The sequence below is a fragment of the Tachypleus tridentatus genome, chromosome 8 (genome assembly GCF_004210375.1).
Source record: "Tachypleus tridentatus isolate NWPU-2018 chromosome 8, ASM421037v1, whole genome shotgun sequence".
NCBI classification, from domain to species: Eukaryota; Metazoa; Arthropoda; class Merostomata; order Xiphosura; family Limulidae; genus Tachypleus; species Tachypleus tridentatus.
The window spans coordinates 118,797,627-118,820,242 of NC_134832.1; the positions used below are offsets into that span (position 1 = coordinate 118,797,627).

The 22,616-nt window shown below is 35.3% G+C and overlaps 1 protein-coding gene across 5 annotated transcripts in view; it reads left to right on the plus strand.

The window, feature by feature from the left end:
- LOC143223324 (DNA-binding protein RFX6-like) overlaps positions 1-22,616 on the plus strand; it is a 68,520-nt gene that overhangs the window by 18,286 nt on the left and 27,618 nt on the right. For all 5 annotated transcript variants that reach the window (XM_076451169.1, XM_076451167.1, XM_076451166.1 and 2 more), the window contains exons 2-5: positions 8,842-9,115; positions 15,687-15,810; positions 16,420-16,481; positions 21,505-21,582. In XM_076451169.1, the coding sequence (XP_076307284.1) occupies positions 8,877-9,115; positions 15,687-15,810; positions 16,420-16,481; positions 21,505-21,582 (503 nt within the window). In that variant the 5' untranslated portion in view covers positions 8,842-8,876. The remainder of the gene's footprint in view (positions 1-8,841; positions 9,116-15,686; positions 15,811-16,419; positions 16,482-21,504; positions 21,583-22,616) is intronic.

The following is a 22,616-nucleotide window of genomic DNA, read 5'->3' on the forward strand; positions in this document are numbered from 1 at the left end:
ATTGTACTCATTAGCAGTCACCATATGGAAACATATGGACTGTAAAATTAACACTGCAGAGAAAGACTGAAAAAAAGCTTTTAAACAGAGAATGGACCAGTTGCAGTATTCGCTTGTGTGTTTAACACACACATAACACGGATATCTTCTAGGTTGTTACTAGAAGTTTTAAATCAAGGATTAGACCATTCAGAGAAACAGACTCTGTATCAACATACATATAACACGTATCTCTGTCACTTTGTTACTGGAAGTGTTAAATCAAGAATTATACCGCTCACAAAAACATATTCTATATCATGTATCTCGGGACGACTGGTATGGGTAATAGCGCTTCTACTAATAAGGTCGAAACGTTGTTCGATGCTTCATTAGTAAAAATGTTAATACCCATACCAACCGTCCTGAAACACATTTGTGCTTCAAGTGGGTTTCGCATCATCTCGAATATTTTATATCAACATATATATAACAAGGATCTCTGCTACTTTGTTCCTGAGACTGTAAACCAAAGGTTAAAATACTCAGAGAAACAGTCTATAATTAAAATTTTCTAGTTTTCCCACCCATGTTTCTCATACCATCAGGATATAAAAGAATACTTCGTGTATTTTATAATCGAAGGTACGAGACCAGTTAACTCAATAACACCCTTTGCAATGGTAAAATTTAATGAATCAACACGATTGTGAGATTATTTTTACTGATCCAGTCCAAAGAAACATTAACGGATTAAGATGACAAAAAAACAACAACGTTGGAATATTATCAAACTTACTTTTTCTGTCTCTCTGTTCACCTAGAAGGATCAACCTTCATCCTATATGTTATTCATCATCTTGTTATAAAACAGCTGAAATAACCCAGAGATGCAGGCGGAAATGTTTTAGAAGATGGTGCTACTTTCGAAAATAATGAAAATTTGTATGGAAGACTAAATGGGAGCTGAGGGGATATTATTTGGAAATATTTGTAATTTTCGTTATCTGAAGCTGTTTTTACACCTTTTTAATGATTTATTCATATATGGGTGCAACTTAGAGGGTTATTTTGCCTTCCCTTTTCTACGCGCATGAAATTATCTGTAACCTTTATCTGCACTTTGCAGTTTATTTATTACATCTTCAGAAAGAGATCCAACAAGTCAAGCTAAGAATAGAATAAAAGGTTAAAAACTCTTCACACAACTAATTAGGAATGTGAGATAAAAAAGAAACAATGAGAACTCCACAATCGCCGCGGCACTTGAAATTATTTTAGACAGAATTAGAGTAAATTAATATATTAACTCTTTTTTTTCCTTTTTATTAGTTATATTTTTGTGCTCCAGCAATATCAAGGGTTGGGCACGCGTATACCAGATCCGATTGTATTACTCATTTGGATCTCTTCCAGTGTACCCAGAAACTAAAATTATTTTAGACAAGATTTGAATAAATTAATCTATGAGACCTTTGACGTGGTTGAAAGAGTTCAACCTTCTGAATCCAAAATAATAATTAGATTTCAAATCCGTCAACATATGACGGAGCTATGAGCTAAATCAACAACAATACAAAACTAATATAGGACCATCCTATGACCTACTGTGCCGTGGCTAAAATAACAAAAACAAACTTTTTTCAGATCTAACTGAGAATGTGGGACGCCTGAAACAGTTCATTTATGCAGTTCAGAGTTATAGCTTGTATATTAGTTTGAAACGAAGAAGAGATAAAATTACATTAAAAGTGCCATTAAAAGAATAATCACAACATGATAGTCAGGTGGTTAGGGTGCACGACTCGCAATCTGAGGGTTGCGGGTTCTAATCCTCGTAACACCAAACATGCTCGCCCTTTCACCCGTGAGAGCATTATAATGTTACGATCAATCCCACTATTCGTTAGTAAAAGAGTAGCCCAAGAATTGGCGATGGGTGGTGATGACTAGCTGCCTTCCCTCTAGTCTTACACTACTAAATTAGGGACGGCTAGCGCAGATAGCCCTCGTATAGCTTTGTGTGAAATTCAAAAAACAAACAAATCATTCTGGTCAGCAATTACAGATTAGGAATGGCTATCTGAACCCTAAGAGTCTCTGACCTGGCCATTTAGCCAGGTATGGAAATGTGTTGGTTATTTCTGTACTCGTATCACAGGACCAGACTCCTTCTATTCCAATTAGGAAGATGTGGTTGCAGTGCTCTTCCTTTTGAAGTTGTTAATGGACTACTTAGCTTGAACACAAAGAGGTGGGATTTTACTCAGAATTTATTAAATGAAGGTTTTTGATCGTGTTGAGTATGGTTATTTGTTTCCTTTGTTTCAGAGTTGTGGTTTTGGTGTCTATTTATTCTCGGTGGATGAAACTTTGTTATTCTGGTATTTCTAGTATTATTAAATATAATGGTTTTACTTCTGACTCTATCAACAGTACCCAAGAGTGTCCTCTATCAGCGATATTATACATAGTTTGTGCAGAACCTTTACATAACATGTAACTGTGACTAGAAAGCTGGATTTCTCGGTGAGAAGATGTATTTGAAAGTATAACTGTCTCTTCAGGGCCTGGCATGGTCAAGCGCATAAGGCGTGCGACTCGTAATCCGAGGGTCGCGGGTTCGCGCCCCGTCGCGCCAAACATGCTCGCCCTCCCAGCCGTGGGGGCGTTATAATGTGACGGTCAATCCCACTATTCGTTGGTAAAAGAGTAGCCCAAGAGTTGGCGGTGGGTGGTGATGACTAGCTGCCTTCCCTCTAGTCTTACACTACTAAATTAGAGACGGCTCGGTGCAGTGGGCTAACAACCTACTGACTTAAATACCTGTTGAAGAATCCGCAAGCGATTGTGGCCCTATGTTCCTTGATGGAATCTAATGGTGATAACTAATTAACTGTTTCTTCACAAGTTTTAACGGTTCTTTATATACAGTTTTACCCTGATAATGTTGAGATATATCGTATGAACTGACATGATATTTGTCGACGTATTCACTTGTACTTTAATATCGTGGCGACACACAGTTTTATTTATCCCTGAATGTTGAATATTAATGCTTTAGTTACCTCAGTCTACTTGTGTTTTATTTCGGAAGGAGAGTTTTTGACCTTTGGATGTGATGGAGGAATGCACAAAGTTAGTTATGAGGTATCGATTAAATCAGTTCGCAAAAGAAGGCTAGATATTTTCTAGATATTCATCTCCGCAAATATAGATTAAAGTTGTTTCAGAACAGCCTATCGGGACAGTGTCGTGTGGTTTAAGTTCGTTACTACATTTTTATTTTAGTCTTTACGGTGACTTGTAGCTTTGGTGCTGACGTATTTTCCTGTCAAATGGTTCCTCGTTTTACCTCCATTTGTTGCTGAGATCTTTAAAGAATGGGTGAAATTTCTAAATGGTTTCACTCGGCGGCCAACTGAAAATTTCCTGGAAATCTCAACCCTAATTTAGTGGACACTCATAGAGACGAACGTTTTATTTCCCTAAATTTGCAGCTGCAGGTATCACGTGACTTCATCATTTACATCATGAGGTTATCTCTCATTTTCTTCGAAAATCTTCGATTACTGAGTTGGTGTTGTCCACTAATAGTGAACTCAATAAGTTGTTGATAAACGTTTTGGTTTTCTTTATTTAGATCTTTCACAGGATTGGTAACTTTTACTTACTTCTAGATTACTTTCAACTGAATACTTCCTCACACAATTTTTGTATTATTCAAGTAATACTGGTTTCAGGATCTTTCCTTACGGAAGATATTTATTTTGTTACAGGATAATGTTCACCATTCTATCCTCCTTCAGTTTTGGAGAAGTGTGGTACCCGTTACTGATTGTCCACTTATTTGGGAAAATTGTTGGTTATCGGTATTGTAATTTAAATTATCTTATCTGGCATCATGCGATGACTACGAATGCTATGTTGGTTCATAAGTTTCATCATCCGACGAGTTTATGTTCCTTCTGATTTGTTACTAGAGAAACTATTGCTCATTTGTTTTTCCAACGTTCCAGAGCACAGGACTTGTGGAATGTAGTTTATAGTTTGTTGAAGATAGTTTTAAACTGTGAGTTAAGGGATCATGAAAAGGGACAGGTGGCTTTGAGTGAATTTTTCCCTCATCTGACTTTTCATCACCTTAGGTTGTTACGTCTGTGTACGGGTATATCTAAGTTTGTGATATATTCTGCCTGTAATAAGGTTATATCACGTGGTGTTAGTGTTCATTTTGTGGATATCTTTAAAGATCAACTTAAAGCAAAAATTTATTTCAATTTATTACAGTTACAGTTGAGGGACAAACTGTCAGGTTTCTATAGTATTTATCTCAATTTTGAGTGAGGGTTTTTTGCAATATAGAGATTCTGAATGATAGTTTTGTTTGCTTTATCAACCATTATCATGATAAGTCTTGAAAAACTGATGTAGTTTTATTTATACCCTCTCTATGAGGGTGGATCAATAAAAAAATAATAAGATACTCGACTCTCACGCTGCGGGTTCGAATCCTCGTCATTTCAAATACGCTCGTGTTTTCAGTTGTGAGACGGTACAAACTAACGAACAATTCCACTATTTGTTGGTAAAAGAGAAGCCCAAGAGTTATCGGTGGGTGGTGATGACTAGCAGCCTTCATTCCACTCTTTCACTATTAAATTACAGAAAGCTGGCGCAAATAACTCTCGTGTAACATTGTGCAAAATTTCAAGTAAACTTTCAATCATGTGATGTCAAGTTAATACATGTGGAAAAATATATCTTCGTTTTAAAAGAGTAGAACCTAGGCTTTTCTTTCTAAAATTATTTATTTATTTTAGTGTTTCTTACGTAGCTGAACGTTATATGGTCTAGTCTTTATTGGAAACAAACGTAATTTTTGAGATTTATATATATGTATATAATTTAAATTACCTTATACGTGAAAAAGAACTATCAGTTATACACTGCCCTTTTGTTTTATGCAAGTATCCACGGAAGTACCGAATTTAGTTATATATTATTTGTCTACATACAAAACTCAATTTAGAATCCATTGTTTCTCATATACACGAAGTACAGTGACCTGAACAAAACAACAGCTGTATTTCAAGCATGAACACCACATTTCTGAGGAACTAACGAGCGAAATTTTCAGTTACTTTTTTGCGTGAGATAAATGTCTTGAGAGTTCATATAAAGTTGAAGTGAAGAAATTTGGCAAAAGACTTATATGTATGATTTCGTGAAGTTCTTCTCTTTATTTTAACCGTTCCTCATAAAACGAATTATTTATCAAACAGTTTTTAAAAATGTATCGAATGTGTGTGTGTATATATATATATATCATTTCTTTACATTTCGAATATCAAATACAATCAAAAATAGTCTTTAGTGAGTTAGTAAAAGTTTTAGGCGTAAGTTTCGTAGAAAATTAATTTACATCAATGAGAACAATTTACCTTATTTTTCATTTACGTTTGTTTTGTTTGTTTGTTTTGGAATTTCGCACAAAGCTACTCGAGGGCTATCTGTGCTAGCCGTCCCTAATTTAGCAGTGTAAGACTAGAGGGAAGGCAGCTAGTCATCACCACCCACCGCCAACTCTTGGGCTACTCTTTTACCAACGAATAGTGGGATTGACCGTCACATTATAACGCCCCCACGGCTGGGAGGGCGAGCATGTTTTGCGCGACTCAGATTACGAGTCGCGCGCCTTACGCGCTTGGCCATGCAGGGCCTTTTATTTACGAAATAGTGGTATTTTTCTAGTTACTATCAGATTAACAGTATATTTACTGTGTGTGTGTGTGTGCGGATGTTTGGCCAAAAATGCATTATCTATATAACTCGCCTTTCGGTACATATTCAAATGTTAAACTAGTTGTAATTAGGAAATATTATCTATATATTTCTAACTTTATACTCAATAGGATTCAAGTCTTCCAGCAAAAGTGGATGCGGGCGATACGCTTTAATGATAAAAAAATCATTTAACTTGAACTCAGTGTTCACATGACTAACGTCACATTTTGGGTGGCTCGGCTTAATATGGTTTATATGGACTTGATGAGAATGCATGTGTTTTGCATCGTTACCGCCTAAAATACTTTATTTTTCTTTAAGATAAGGGTTGAAGTTTAAAAACATGGCTCATTTTGAAATGTAATTTATGTTTCCTGGATTAAACCTGTTCTTATGCGTTCTCACATCGCTTAATCTATATCAGGTTATACATATCCTAACTAGCATATCTGTTAAAATACACACTCTACTGCACATTCACAACTAGGGGGCGTCATGCAAGACGAGACGTCACATCTAGCTAAAATAATAATGATAAAGTTGAAACCCATAGAAAAATTTTAATAATTTACATAACTTTATAAAAAGCATCTGCTTTTTAAGACATTGGTGCTAAAGAATAACTACACAAAAATTAATTATTTTTTTTACCACGTATGATGTCAAAAAACTAAAATTTTGAAATTTTGAAACTCTATTTCTGAACTTAAAGACATTTACGAAAGAAACATTACCCATTATACCCTCACTCACGTGCTGAGCTACCGTCGTCTATAGTACATAATATAAACATACAATGGTCTAAATCAGGATATTTGGTAATTTAATAACGTTTTAAATACGAAATACAAATAAATATCTTTAACTTGGTTTGCTGTCGTTTTATTTTTAATTATAAAATGGTGAAGGCTTGAATAATTGACTAACGCATACTATTTTCATGAAATTTTTCATGTTGAGACAAATAGCACTACTACAACAACACCTGTCCTTTTGTAGGAATACCAAACTATCTTTTTTATTTTGTTAAAGTATTGATTTCTCGATAGTTTGTAAATTATGATTTACAAGTTTCCATTCAGTTTAACAAAAACGTAATATCTAACGTAACTATAATACATCGGCCCTTTACTTCCGTGGCCTGACGTAGCCTAGTGTTTAAGGTGTTAACCTTAAAATCTGTTGGCCAGGGTTCGAATTCCTTCACTGATAACTCTATTCCTTTGAGCAGTGGGGGCATAATAATTTGACGTTCAATCCAACTTTTCGTTGGTAAAGAGTAGCACAAGAGTTGGCGTTAGATGGTGTTGACTACTTGCCTTCCCTTTGGTCTTATCACTGCTAAGTTAGGGACAACTAGCCCATGTAACCTTCGACTAAGTTTGTGCGAAATTCACCGAAATAAAGAAAACCTTGCAGCTGGAATGTGTGACTTAAATTACGTGATTCGTGCCATGATAGCGGCAATTAAAGGAAGAATAAAAAGAGAGAAATAAGAAAAACCTCCGTTCTTTGGAGTCATGAAACTGTTATAAGAGTGAGTGGTAAATCCCATTTTGATCATAGCTAACTACCTTCCCTCTGTAAAAGTTCATATTAGGGATAGTTAGTGTGTATAGCTCTTGTTTAGCTTTGCGCGAAATCCAACAAACAAACCTTACAACCAGTGTCGCTCGCTAGCCTTTCAAATAGTTTAAAGTTTTCCGACTAAAAAAAATGTGTTTTTATCTGCTTTCTTCAGTCTTGTAATTATTTTTTATTTGAAAATTTTGGAAAATCTTGGTACATAAAACTAATTGCCCAAGTCTCTTTCCTTTCTTCAGGACTTTATCTCAAGCTTTTAATAAAACAATATTTTCCAAAAAGAACATATTAAAAATTTAACAACATAATATTTTTATTTAGAAATTTTTTGCGTAACGTTATTCACTAAGAAAAACGTCTTTAATTGCCAAGAAAGTAAATTCACGAATTATTAAATACATCTTCAAGTAAAACTCTTTTATAATTTAAAAGAACAACATATTATAATATAATACATACTTACATAACTTCGAGATTCTCTATAAGGTCTATTTGTAAAAATATTTTGTCCTAAAGCCTGGTAGGCCTGGCATGGCCAAGCGCGTAAGGCGTGCGACTCGTAATCCGAGGGTCGCGGGTTCGCGCCCGCGTCGCGCTAAACATGCTCGCCCTCCCAGCCGTGGGGGCGTTATAATGTGACGGTCAATCCCACTATTCGTTGGTAAAAGAGTAGCCCAAGAGTTGGCGGTGGGTGGTGATGACTAGCTGCCTTCCCTCTAGTCTTACACTGCTAAATTAGGGACGGCTAGCACAGATAGCCCTCGAGTAGCTTTGTGCGAAATTCCCAAACAAACCTGGTGTGGAATGTTTCAAAAGCTTCGTTCATTTCAAAGTGTTGCAGGCACGGCATGACCAGGTGTTAGAGCGCTCGACTCGTAATCTTAGGGCCGTGGGATCGAATCCCCATCACATCAAACATGCTCGCCCTTTCAGCTGTGAGAGCGTTATAATGTTACGACCAGTTCTACTATTAATTTTGGAAAATTAATTAGCCCAAGTGTTGGCGGTGATGGTGATGGCTAGTTGCCTTCTCTCTAGTCTTACACTGATAAATTAGGGATGGCTAGCACAGTTAGCCGTCGTGTAGTTTTGCGTCATATTCAAAAAACAAGAAACAAAGTGTTGCACTCCCTGGTCTATAAACATGTTACTCTATTCTTTTACATTAATTTAGCCTTTCATTGCTAGGTTTCGTTTGTACTTTGTCATTCAGTAACTTTTATTAAAGGATCAAACACTTAAAACGTACATTGTGATTTACTACGTTTTAGTTTGATTTACAGAAAACAACGAGTATATACAATATTGTGTCCAAAGAACGTTTGCTTAGTGTGACTCATATAATTTCTTTTTAAGTGCACACAACGATATTTTGTGTGCATTTGATAATAAACGGTTCTTAGTTTGTGTTTAAGTGTTTCAACTGTTTCCCTATGTAAAGTTATGGGTTGATTCAAAATTATATATTTTTTTATTTTTTAAATATAACAGTTGAATTTGGACACCTCAACTTCCCAGATCAAACCATGGAATTCAATAATTTCTTGAACTATTGCCCGAGTTCGGACCCAGTCGGTGACCTCGTAAGGCCTAGTGTAGAAAAACTCAACTCTGAAGTGCAGGAATCATCTGAAATAAGTGGCACGTGTGATGATTTTCTTAGCATCCAAGAACCCAGCCTAGGTGGTGCTAGTGTAACCTCTCAAAGAACTGTCAATCAAATGTTGAGGAACAAAAAGCGACAAACAAGTCTCACACTGAACTGGTAAGTATTCAGATGTACCCTCTCACTTTAGGTATGAAATATATTGTAAATCTTATAACTCATATATATATACATACATATTTGATATAAAGTTAATTTAAAATCTGAGGAATGAGAAATGTCAAGCCAAATAAATTTCGAATTGATGTTTCATGTTAGCTGTGTTGAACCATGGGTAATTGAACAAACTAGAAAATATTATTATATTCAAATTCATGTCGTCGAGTTTCCTAGTTAACTTTGAAACAGTAGTCACAATCTGTTGAAACAGAGATCGAGAATATAACATAATTTTCAAATTAAGAATTTGTTTAGTTTGAAGTTCGAATACTTAATACATTATATTATCGGTTCGAGGCATTCAATCTAGGGTTAGGGGTAAAAATTGGATTTCAGTTTATAGTAGGGGAGGGGGAGGGAAGGCTCAGAAGCTTCTTTGTGCACATACATATCTAGTATTACTACATTTAAAGTCATTATATATTTTAATGGATTGATTGCTGTTTCCTACCAACCTCATTACCTTTAATAAAAACTCTCCAGTATACCCCCTAGTAGCTTAACAGTACTTCTGAAACTTAAAACGTTAAAAACTAGGTTTTGATATCGCAAGTGAATACAGCTCAAATGACTCTTTACACGGCTTTGTGATTAGCAACAACAACAACAACTTTCATGCATCAACTCTACCTTTATTTGAATGTGAATCTCTAAAAAAAATCGAATAGTACGATTTTCTGTGTGTGTGATGATGATGTAACAAACAAGTCACGTTTAAGTAAATTATTTGAAGTGACAGGAATATTTGTTTTGTTCATTATTGTAGTCATGTTTTTGTCAAGAATAACATGTTAGCAACTCAGTATTTGTACACTTAGTTTGTAGCATCAACTTTAAAATAACTCTAAAAAAAAGAGAGAGAACTACGTATATTGCTATAAAGTATGGAGTGGATTCTCCCTTGTTCTTCCCGCAATTGACGCCTAGGTAAGCCTAGAGGGGAGAAAACTAGTTATCACCACCCATACTCTTGGGCTACTCTATTACCAACGAATAGTGGGATTCACCATCACATTAAAATGCCCCCATGGCTGAAAGAGCAAGCATGTTTGGTGTGATGGGATTCAAACCCACGACCCTCCGATTAGGAGTCGAGCGACCTAACCACCTGGCCACCTATGGATAAGCCGTTAATATTTATGTGTGTGAATGCTGCACATTATTTAACGTCAAAATGTATGAACATGTGAGAGTTCCCTTTTAAACGCCTAGGTGGTTCAGGCGCTTGACTCACAATACGGGGTCGCGGTTTAAAGTCCTTGTCTCACTAAGCATGTCCGTAAAAGAGTAGCCCAAGAGCTGGCGGTGGATGGTGATGACTAGTTTTCGTCACTCTTGTCTTACACTGCTAAATTAAGGACGACTAACGCAGACAGTCCTCGTGCAGCTTTGCGCGAAATGAAAAATAAACAAACTATTTTAAACAAAAATAACTTATGTTTGTATGTACTGTGATTAAGGTGGGAAAACACCAGTCATTATGTTTCAAAGTTGTTTTCCTCTTGTCCATTCTTCATAAAATTAATGATGAAAGAAATATTTTTTAAAAACATCCACTCTCAGTTGAAAAACGCCTATAGCTGTTTTAGTCCCTATGTTCTCCTGTATATACACGTATATATATGTGTGTGTGTGTGTGTGTGTATGTTTAAATAGGCTTAGTATGTATGTGTACGTCTCTCTCTATATATATGTGGCACCGGGGTAACAGCGGTAAGTTTAAGGGCTTATAACGCTAAATTCCGGAGTTTGTTTGCCTGCAGTGGACACAGCAGATAGCCTAACTTGGATTTACTGTAAAATACATGCACAAATGTATATATAAAGTTACAGAAGTATTATAATCATGTGTATAGTTACAGTAATATGTATTTGTAATATAAGTTTTGGACTGTATTTGAACAAAACATTTATTTTCCTGCAGCTTTTAATCTTGTCTTTCTTATCCAAAATTTACAGAAGAAACTATTTAAAGCCATGTTGAACACGAAATGCAAAGAACTACATGACTTACAGAAACAAAAAATAAACCTATACTATCAACTGGCATGCTGCATTAAACCAGAGATTTACGGACTTATACAACGAAACATAAACCAAATCAACACTAGGAATGACGGGAACAAAAAGATCTGCCACAACAAAAAAACAGAAAAACTAAGATGCAAACAACAGAAAAGAGAACAACACGACAAACCGTTGACTAACCTCATAATTAGCATATATGACCGACAATTAAACCCATACGAGATACATCTACTTAACAAAGGACTCAACTTTGCAATAGCACCTGGGTACATTCCAACCTTAGAAATCAAAACATGTTTAGAAGACCTAGCCAGGAGACTTGTGATACTTTCTACAGAAAACGACCGAAAACAACCAACAGAAAGAAGACAACTTCGACAATTTTATTGACATCCAACAACCAAACTTCCCAGGAAAAATTAAAAATTAATATTTTTCATAAACACCTGAAAACAACATCTTAAACGATTTTTTCAAAGAATTTTCACACAAAACCATCAACATAATTTCACAAAACAAAAAGCTAAAAAACAATCTTACGAAAAGAGACATTAATTCCATTAAAAACCTAAAACGAGACAAAAACATAAAAATTCTAAAAGCAGATAAAGAAAACGCTATAATCATAATGAACACGAATGAATACATTCAAAAAATTAAGAACATCTTATCAGACACAAACAAATTTAAACCAATACACACAAATCTAACAAATACACACGAAACGCAACTAAACAAAATACTACTAAAAATGAAAAAAAAGCCAACACAATTTCACAAACACTTTATTCCTACCTACGTAAAACTGACTCACGCACACCACAAATACACAGCATCCCCAAACCTCATAAACCAGATTGTCCATTACGACCAATAATGTCCACATCGTTTAATTACAATCTTGGTAAATGCACAGCATGGGCATTCTCCAAATATGTAACATCATCCAGCTCATTCATCAAAGACTCTTTTAACTTCAAGTCTAATCTTAATCAACTTAATCACACAGCCTTAATGGCCAGTTTCGATGTTATATCCCTCTTTACAGAAATCCCAACAGCTGAAGCCTGCAAGATAGCCTTAGAATTTTATATCCAAGACCCTAACCCATCTATAGACATTTCCAACAACCAATTAGCAACCCTCATAGAATTCACCACGATGAAGACAAACTTCATGTTCAACAACCACAACTATATAAAACAAATGGCCAAAGCATGGGCAACCCAGTATCACCAGTTCTAGCCAATATTTTTATGACACAAGTTGAAACACAAGCAGTTATCACAGCATTACATCCACCACTATACTGGTACAGATATGTAGACGACAAAATTGCGGGATTCACATCTACAGAAGACACACTTGTTTATTTTTTTCAGCCACATTAACTATGTGCAGCCTAACATTAACTTCACACGCGAACAGAAAGAAAGCAATCAAATATCATTTCTTAACCTCAAAATTACAAGAACCGATACACAATTTAAAACAGAAATCCACAGAAAAATTACCCATACTGGACCATACATTCCTTGGGACTCAGCACATGAAACAAAACAAAAACTCAGCACGCTAAGAAACCAAATAAACACAGCCATAAAACTATGCTCACCAGATAAAATTAATGACGAATTAGACAAAATAAAACAATACTTCATCAACATCAGTAAGTTTCCTTCACAAATCGTAGAAAACATTATACGCACACACCTGGACAAAAAGCAAAATCAACTAACAAAAGTAAATATATCCCACGAATTAAAAAATCACGAAACCATATACTGCTGCATACCATATATTCCCAATATCAGTAGAAAAATAACCAACATTTGCAAAAACTAGTAACAAAATATGACATTCCAGTTAATACCAAATTTACTCAAAAAACAGACACAAAACTAAGGTCTATACTAGATAAATACTACAGTAAGAAACACCACACCAACATTATTTATAAAATATAATGTGATAACTGCTACGACTTCTATATTGGAGAAACAAGTTGAAATATGGAAACCAGATTCAAAGAACATAAAAAATCACCTTCATACGTTTTCGAACACTACAAATCAAATAAACACAACATAACCATAAAAAAACACCCAAATACTAAATAAAGAAACAAACATAAACAAACGCAAAATTAAAGAAGCCTTACTTATACAATAACTCAAGCCCAAAATAAACCAGTATATTAAGGAACACCTTTATACCTATATTAACAAACATCTAAGCACGCCCTCTGCATTCCTACACTCAATTACACAACCCTCTTCAAACATGTGGTCAGCTATCGGTCAGTTACATCTTTCTTTTTTTGTGAACCTGACGATGACCGAAGAAGGTCGAAACGTTGGTCGCTTCTCTACATAAAAAATTTCTCAACCTATACCAGCCGTTTTTGCGTATATATTTTTCTCTACAAGTGGGTTTTCTCGTCATCACAGATTGTCTTTTTGGTTATTCATGAAAGTCTGTCTAACTGTACAGAAATACTGTAGTTTGTCATGACGTTTGTCATATCATTAACGTTTCTCTTTCCTCTGAAGTTACGATTTCCCCCAATGAATCTGTTGCAAGTGATTTGAATCTGTTCAATAACAGTTGGTCGAGAAGTGATTTTAACTAGATATTTCTTTTACTGTTAGACTTAGTCCCTGGCATGGCCGGGTGGTTAAGGCGTCCGACTCGTAATCTGAGGGTTGCGGGTTTGAATTCCCGTCACATCAAACATGCTCGCCCTTTCAGCCGTGGGGGCGATATAATGTGATGGTCAATCTCACTATTCGTTGGTAAAAGTGTAGCCCACGAGTTGGCGGTGGGTGGTGATGACTAGCTGCCTTTTCTCTAGTCTTGCACTGCTAAGTTAGGGACAGCTAGCGCAGATATCCCTTGGGTAGCTTTGCGCGAAATTCAAAACAAACCAAACTGTTAGACTTTTTCACTAATAAAAAAAGGGATTTAACTAGGATTATACGAACACCGATTAATATACGTATATATTTATCAAAATTTACTTTACAGTTGAAGTTACAAAATAAATGTTTCAGTGAACAAATTGTACTCTTATTTTATCTAAATAGCCACAATTTTTGAATATCTTGCATACAGTGTTTTAATTGTAATTAGGAAATCATATTTATGGGCCAATTTGTTAAAGTTTAAAATTTAAATTTGAGTGAGTATACCCCATTGTGTTTCTGAAAAACACAGTTTTAAATTGTTGCAATGGCGTAGAGTTTGGAAATTATTTTCTGACTTGGAAATCAGGACGTTTTGACTATCGTCAGTTGCTTTTGAGAACAATAATAGAAGAGTAAGAATTATGAGTTAAAACTTTTTTTCATAATGATGTAAAAGGTAACTTAAATACATTTCTTACAGGCCATATGTGATAATTTGTTGTTCATTTGAACTGGATTTTCTCTTCGATAGTGAGTTTTGACTGCGTGCACGTGTTTGTTTTTTTAAATGTTCTTTCAAATAACGAGCATATTATACGAATTCAGGGTTAAATTTTGTTTCCACAGTGTTTAAACAAAAAGTGATATTTTTTTTGCCCGTAAGGTGCGTACGTTATGCAGCTTTTGTGTTGCAAGCTTGTTTTGTCAACAGTCGAATAAAACAGTTCTTTCGAATGTTTCACATCTAAAATTTTATCTTAGCGACGTATAACATAGTATATTTTTTATGGTTGCTAGTTGTTGTTAACAATAACAGATAAATAATTCTTAATACGAGAGGATGATGTTTGCCGCCGAATTTCCTTCTTCACCTTACCTTGAAAAAAGAGCGGGAATTTCGATGGACGATTTATTATATTAATAGTGGCCTCATGCGTTTACAACACTAATTTGACTGCTCCTTCATCCGTCAATGCTCGTATTGTTCTCTATCACATTTTTATTGCGTCTATTTCGTTGTAACTAAGGCTCTTTATAAGACGATAGTGAATGGGCCAATTAATGTTGTAATTCCCCAAGTCTATTGGACCACACTTCTATAATGCAAATGTCTGGTTGTAGTGTTATCATGTCTGATTGTGTACGTGTGGGTACAGTGGAGGACACACTTGTCGATAATTATAGCCTGATTGTTGATGAAAATGAGTTACTGAGCACGATCTGCGTTCATGTTTATCTGCACAACAGTGCTGTATATACGAAGTATTCCTTTTAATTCTGTAAGTATATATTTATCGCACGAGTACTGCAGGGCTCTAAGTTTTAAGACAAACCGATAGAACAGTATCCAGGATAACAGAACAATTTCAGGCCTAATCGCATTTAATGTCTTCAGTAAATAACTTATAGTGAAAAACAATTGGTAATAAAATTCGTTGAAACGTTTTTATTTTTATTTTATTTTTCGCTAGAAATTAAAACTGTTTACGATAGTTTTAGGCTAGCTGAGATCCTCGGATTTAAAGTCCTGTAGTCTGAATGAGGTAGGCTAAAATGTTTTCTTTTCTCAACACTAGGTTAGCCGATAATTACTGTGCCTGTGAAGGCGTATGCTTACCCCGCGGGATCGTGTACGAACATTACCTAGAATTCTGCCGTCGGGAAAAACTCGATCCCGCTTGCAAAGCCACTTTTGGGAAGGTAAGTCGTGTAAAAACATTTAACATCTTTGGTACGAGTCGCACATGATAAATGTTTTTACTATAGTTGAGCATAATATGAAATTTGCAAACCGCATCAACTTAAAATGAAACACTAAGATGAACAGATGCAATGTTTGACAGCTTTGTTAGTTAAATACATAACATTACTAACAGTTTAACTTGAATACGTAAAAACTAAAAGTCATGTGACACATCTATTAATATTTCTGTTAAAGTGAACAAGGATTTCGAGAACAAATAATAAAAACACTTTTTACTTCTTATAAAAACCGCTTTATAAAATATTCCAGAGTTTCCTTGGTTTGTTAAAAGCTAATCACTCCGACTACAGACCCTCAGCCTGAAGGCTTATAACGTTAAAATCCGAGTTTCGATATCCATGCTGGGCATAGCACAGATAGTTTATTGTGTATCTTCGTGCTTAAATACAAACAAAATTCGACTCTTGAACCCGTCGTTCTTCAAATAGTTTGAATTCGCTGTCTTTTTAAAATATATAAAACAACTATAAACGAGAGTAAATGAGTGGTACTGTGTCGTAAATATAAAATATAAAGATAAAATGTATTGTAATTTATTTGTCTAGATTATCAGATTGAAGTTCCCTCACGTGACATCCAAGAGGTTAGGGGCAAGAGGGCATTCCAAGTAAGTCACTTTTTCTTACTTTCTTATTGTCTTATTGTATTACTATTCATATGACATTAAAGTGATCCTTATTGCTGTGTGAACGAGAATATAAATTATATTTTTTAAATATTGGTTTACGCATTTTTTCTTCAAAAATCTGGGGAGTTTCAGCCAATAAGTGAGCACGCTTGAAATCTCTGTTGATCTAACATTTTTCAGGTACGAGCAAGGAAGGAATTTAGATCCATATCTATGAAACAATATCACATTGATTGGTTAACGACGATCTTTCCAACCTGAAATTCAAATTTGACTAAGCTTCAACTTGTCATAATAAACTATTTTACCGATATGCAATTATTCTACCTAGGACTTAATATCTTTTGTTGGTTGTAATTTTCCGCTATCAGAACATTCAATTAAATGTAACTGATACCTGTTTCGTAGCTGAATAACAGGTAGCATCTCTGGAATATGGACTGGTGCCTTCATTAAATCTTTACCCAAACCCTCTCCATCGACTTATTGTCCTACAAAATATCCCTGGTAAGATCCCTGAGAAAGCTTTAGCTAAAAGGCTTGTCTAGCAGATTAAAATGCTACTGTCGTAATCATTATAAAGTTATCAGTGTGGAAGAGAAACCGGAATAAAGAGCAGAATTTGCAGCTTTTACACGGAAAGGCTTTGGTGCTGGTCAGAATACTTTAACACGTTAGATGTGGAAGTTAACTACAATAGTCCATCTGCCTATCTTTATTGACAAAATACATTGAATAAGCGTCAGTGTAGCATGTGTAACAATAGTCATAGCTACATTAACTACTAGAAAAACATCATGAAGCATAGAAGCTGACATTTAGATACATTACCATCAACATTGGTATGCCACAGGAATAATCATTTTCACCATTTCTCTCGAGCATGTACAACCTGTATGTATGTAACCGATCTTGACATATATATATATATTTGTGCGTATGTGTTGTTACAATCTCGTTAAGTTTAACTTGAAATTACATTTAACAGGTTTCTTGTGAACCCTCTTCAAATTTGCTATATTAGCTTTCATGTGTTATAACATTATGAAACAATTATATTCTGGAAAGTTTCAGTAAATATATTCTATATAATTATAAGTATTAAGCTTTAGTTTTATCTTAGTATCAGGTTTAAATGTTTCAAGAAAATGTGAAACCATGTTATTTATAGTAAGCACTTGATTCACTACAAAGCTTTTACCTCAACAGTGCTTTTGTATCACTTGCAATGCTAAAATTTCATTTCTATAAAACAGAACAGAAATTTGTTGTTGTTTTTTTAAATTCGCAGCTGCTTGTTTATCGATGTTATTACTGAGGATACTGAGTCGTAAATATATATCGCAAATTAGAGGATACCCAGTCACAGTTAGGTATGGTATACTGAAAGATATTCAGTCACATTTAGCTGTCGAACGCTGCAAGATTCTTAGTCACAATCGGAAGGTATGTGTTTGAGGATGCTTACAGTAAAACGTTATATGTTAGTGAATATTCAGTCACTGTCGCAAATTATGTGCTCGTAAAATTTTACTTAAAGATTCAGGCACACAAAAAATAGACAGTTTCTGGTTTATAGATACACATTTGTTGTTTGAAGATAACAATATTCAATTTCTGCAAGTTTGGTAAAACACTGTCAGAGTGTTACTTCCAACTTCAAAGTTCTCAGGCCCGGCATGGCCAGATAGTTAAAGCACTCGACTTGTAATCTGAGAATCGCGGGTTAGAATCTCCGTAATACCAAACATGCTCTCCCTTTCAACTGTGGGGGCGTTATAACGTGACAATCAATCCCACTATTCGTTGGTAAGAGTAGCCCAAAGGTTGGCGGTGAGTGGTGATGACTAGCTGTCTTCCTTCTGGTCTTACACTGGTAAGTTAGGAGACTGCTAACGCAGATAGCCGTCGTGTAGCTTTGCGCGAAAATTCAAAACAAACAAACGAAATTCTCATCCGCAGTTATTCATCCCATACACAAAAATACTGAATAACATTCAAACACTGCACGTGATAACTTTACAATTATACTCTCGATGACACACACTGTTTAAATGGAGCGTACCACAAAATTACTTATAGGTTTTACCTTGGAATATATGTTTCATTTATATGTCCTTTCTGTAACCTATTAACCCATGGACTGAATGTGTAAAATGGAAGGAGACAGCTGCCCGAATCTCTCATTCCTTAGATTGAATAAATCAGGAGTGGTCTGATTTTCAAAATAGGTTTTTTAGTCATCTGTTGCACTGTCTGCAGTATCGACGTTCTCTTCCACTTCATTTCTCCTTTTTTTTTTATTCCAGTGGAGTACAGGAGCTCTTATCACTTTCTAGTTCCAGTTGCTGGGTTAGTGGATCATGGAAGCATGCTCTTGAATGTGATAGTCATAAGATGGTTGCTTACATATTTCACAAGTGTTAAGGGCAACATACAGTTCTGCGAAGGTTTCCTTTTTTTGAGAGATGAAAATGAAGATCAAGAGGGACTCGAGCTCGTGACTCTTCCCACCGAACAATGGATAGAGTCTAATCTTTTCTAACCAAGTTGAAGCGTCCTGCTCTTCAACAGCCAATAAAGTGAAAATTGACATTAGTGGCATTTGAAAGAATGTAGCTTATTGTTATAAGGAAGGTCTCGGACTTAGATTCTGGCCGATCTCAATTCTCTTATCTTTCAGTGTCTTCATTCGTACCTAATACTAAATATATTTATTAAGTGTAGAGATACTTATCAATAAATATACACAGCAGGTTTGAAGTTATTCTTTCACTGTGACACATCGAATATTTGAAGATGCTTTTACAATCGTATGCTACTAAGTAAAGCGTCAAATTACTTTGCGCGAAATTCAAAACAAACCAATCTTCCGTAAGTATAAAATGTGTGAAAATTTCAAAATTCGATTCTTGAAAAGAAAAAAAACACAAAAATTATTTAAAAATAAAATCAAGTATGTTTGTTTGTTCGTAGTTGAGCAAAAACATACATGAGGGACTACCCGTGCTCTGCCCATTGCACATATCGAAACCCGATTTTTAGCGTCATCAGCCCTCAGATTTACTGCTGTGCCACCAGAAGGAGAAACAAAGAAACAAGTATGTTTGTATAGAACAATGCACTGTAACCAAGCGACCATTACGAACTATATTGTAGACTCTCCAAAAAAGCTACTACTTGCGTATAGATTATACAGTCATGTGAAAAAGTTAGGGCCCTCTATGAAAGCCTGTTTATTTGTGTAACATTTTTGGATATAAAGATATTTAATCTCAATTTTAAAAATACTGAGAGACTATAGGAATATAACTAAACAATTAAAACTGAAGAAAGGACTTTTCAAGATCTTCTGTAAATGTAATTCTACAAAAATGCATATTCTAATTGAGGAAATAGTTAGGACACCCTAGCCCCTAATAGCTAGTGTTACCCCCTATGGTTGAAATAATTGCAGTAGGACGCTTTTTGTAGCCATCTACCAGTCTCTGACATCGGTCTGAAGAAAGTTTGCCCCACTCCTCAATGCAGAATTCTTTCAGCTTTGAGATGTTTGAGGGGTTTCTTGCATGTACAGCCCGTTTCAAGTCACCCCACAGCATCTCAATGGAATTAAGATCTGGGCTTTGACTCGGCCATTCCAGGACTCTCCATTTAATGTTCAGCCAGTCCCTGGCGGATTTACTGGTATGTTTTGGGTCATTGTCATGTTGCAGGGTCCAGTTCCACTTCAGCTTTAATTTTCGTACAGATGGTCTTACATGATCCTCAAGCACTCTCTGATACACAGTAGAATTCATGGTGGATTCTATGATTGTGAGCTGTTCAGGTCCTGCTGCAGCAAAACAGCCCCAAACCATGACACTTCCATCTCCATGCTTCACAGTTGGTATGAGGTTCTTTTCCTAGAATGCTGTATTTGGTTTATGCTAAACATGTCCTCTGTTCTGGTGTCCAAATAATTCAATTGTGGACTCATCTGTCCAAAGAACATTATTCCAGAAATCCTGGTCTTTGTCTACATTCTCTCTGGCAAACTTCAGTCTGGCCTTGATGTTTCTTTTAGAGAGCAAAGGTTTCCTCCTTGCACACCTCCCATGCAAGTTAAACTTGTGCAGTCTCTTTCTGATTGTAGAGGCATGCACTTTCACATCAACAGTAGCCAGAGCCTGCTGTAGGTCCCGTGATGACATGTTAGGGTGTTTGGAGACCTCTTTTAGCATCTTGCGGGCTGCTTTCGGGGTGAAATTGTTTGGACGACCAGACCTGGACATGTTGGCAATTGTTTTGAAAGCCCTCCACTTGTTGACTATTTTCCGGACATTAGAATGGCTGATTTCAAAATCTTTTGGGACCTTTTTAAATCCATTACCAGACTTATAAGCTGCTACAATTTTCTTTCTAAAGGCCTAAGACAGCTCTTTTTCTCTCACCGTGGTGCTCACTCTCATATCAACAGTCAGGAGCACACCAAACTAAATGTCTGAGGTTTATATAGGAGAAGCCTCATTCAAAATGCTGAGTAACGATCTTCTAATCATGTGCACCTGGTGTGATACACCTGTGTATGAGTTGAGCCATTTAAATGGGAATAAATGTGCGGGTGTTCTAACTTTTTCCTCAGTTAGAATATGCATTTTTGTAGAATTACATTTACAGAAGATCTTGAAAAGTCTTTTCTTCAGTTTTAATTGTTTAGTTATATTCCTATAATCTCTCAGTATTGTTAAAATTGAGATTAAATATCTATATATCCAAAAATGTTACAAAAATACACAGGCTTTCATAGGGTGTCCTTAATTTTTTACATGACTGTATGTATAAGTTCATTCTTACTTTGCTAGAAAGTGTTTGTTTTGTTTGTAACCATAGATATTTCCATTCTGAACTTTTTTTATAGTACTATAACAAGGGGGGTTTATTATTATGTACGCTTGTATAATAAATTAGTGAGTAGTATGATTAGATCACTTGACCGTATGTTGAGTTTATTTTCTTACAGATACCATTATTACGGGATAGGAATCAGAGAGAGCAGCGAATATTACCACACTCTCTATTCAAGTCGAGGTCTCACAAGGTACGGTATGGTCAATATTAAGTTTCAGTTTCGATATTTTTATTTCATAGTCAGTATTTTATTATACACTCAACTAGACGTAATGAGCACAGTTTATGTTGCTAAAAAACGTACTGCAAGCTTTAGGATTTCACGAGTGAGTGTATTTATTTCAATTTTAAATTATTATTTTTTCAACTTTTATGTCCTGAACAGGAACACTAAGCCTTTTATAATCATATATGGATGTTTATTGTGTCACTTGCAACTCAAAAGTTGAAATAGTACAACAGATTGAGTGCATGTTGGTTAAATGACCAGATCAGAGACCTCCATCCTTAATTTTAAATTATTGACCAGAAAGAAGAGAGCCAGCTAGTAGCAAACGCCGCTATTAAATCTTTGTATGGTTTTGAGCCGTATAACGAAATTGATTGATAGCGAAAAATGCACAATATGTTTAGTATTATGTCTTGAACTCTGGACCTTTTCGATCCTTAGTCCAACAAGCTGATCAGTAGATCACATAGAAAGAGGATTTGAAAAAAAAAAGAAAAGAAAGGCTTACATCCTAGAAAACAAACTTTTCAGGGTCAACAACGCAGTCATAATACTGAATGTTTTGCTTTGACAGCAAGAAATGTTAGCTCGCAAATTTAATGGAATCCATTTTGTTTACTGTGAACAATTTAAAATTATTATAGTCTGACGAAGAGGTTGCGTTACTTTCTAAACAATTATTTTGATTATAGGGCTCGATAATTAACTTACTAGAGGTCTACTGTCACCATGTTAATATTATCTTTGTAATACCTTTGGTCCTGTAATATTATATAGTGGGGATAAATTTAAAATCGGAATACTAATTGATTTATTAATATGTTTATTCTCACCAGCAAATAATTTGAACTGTGGGCGAATAATTTATTGTCGTAATAAAATAAGAAGAAAAAAAATATTATCTAGATTTTTTCTGTAAAGCAAAGTTAAGTATTATCACACCACTCATGTGAGCAAACATTTGAATGTGAAGTGTTGTTTTAAGTTAATCGAGA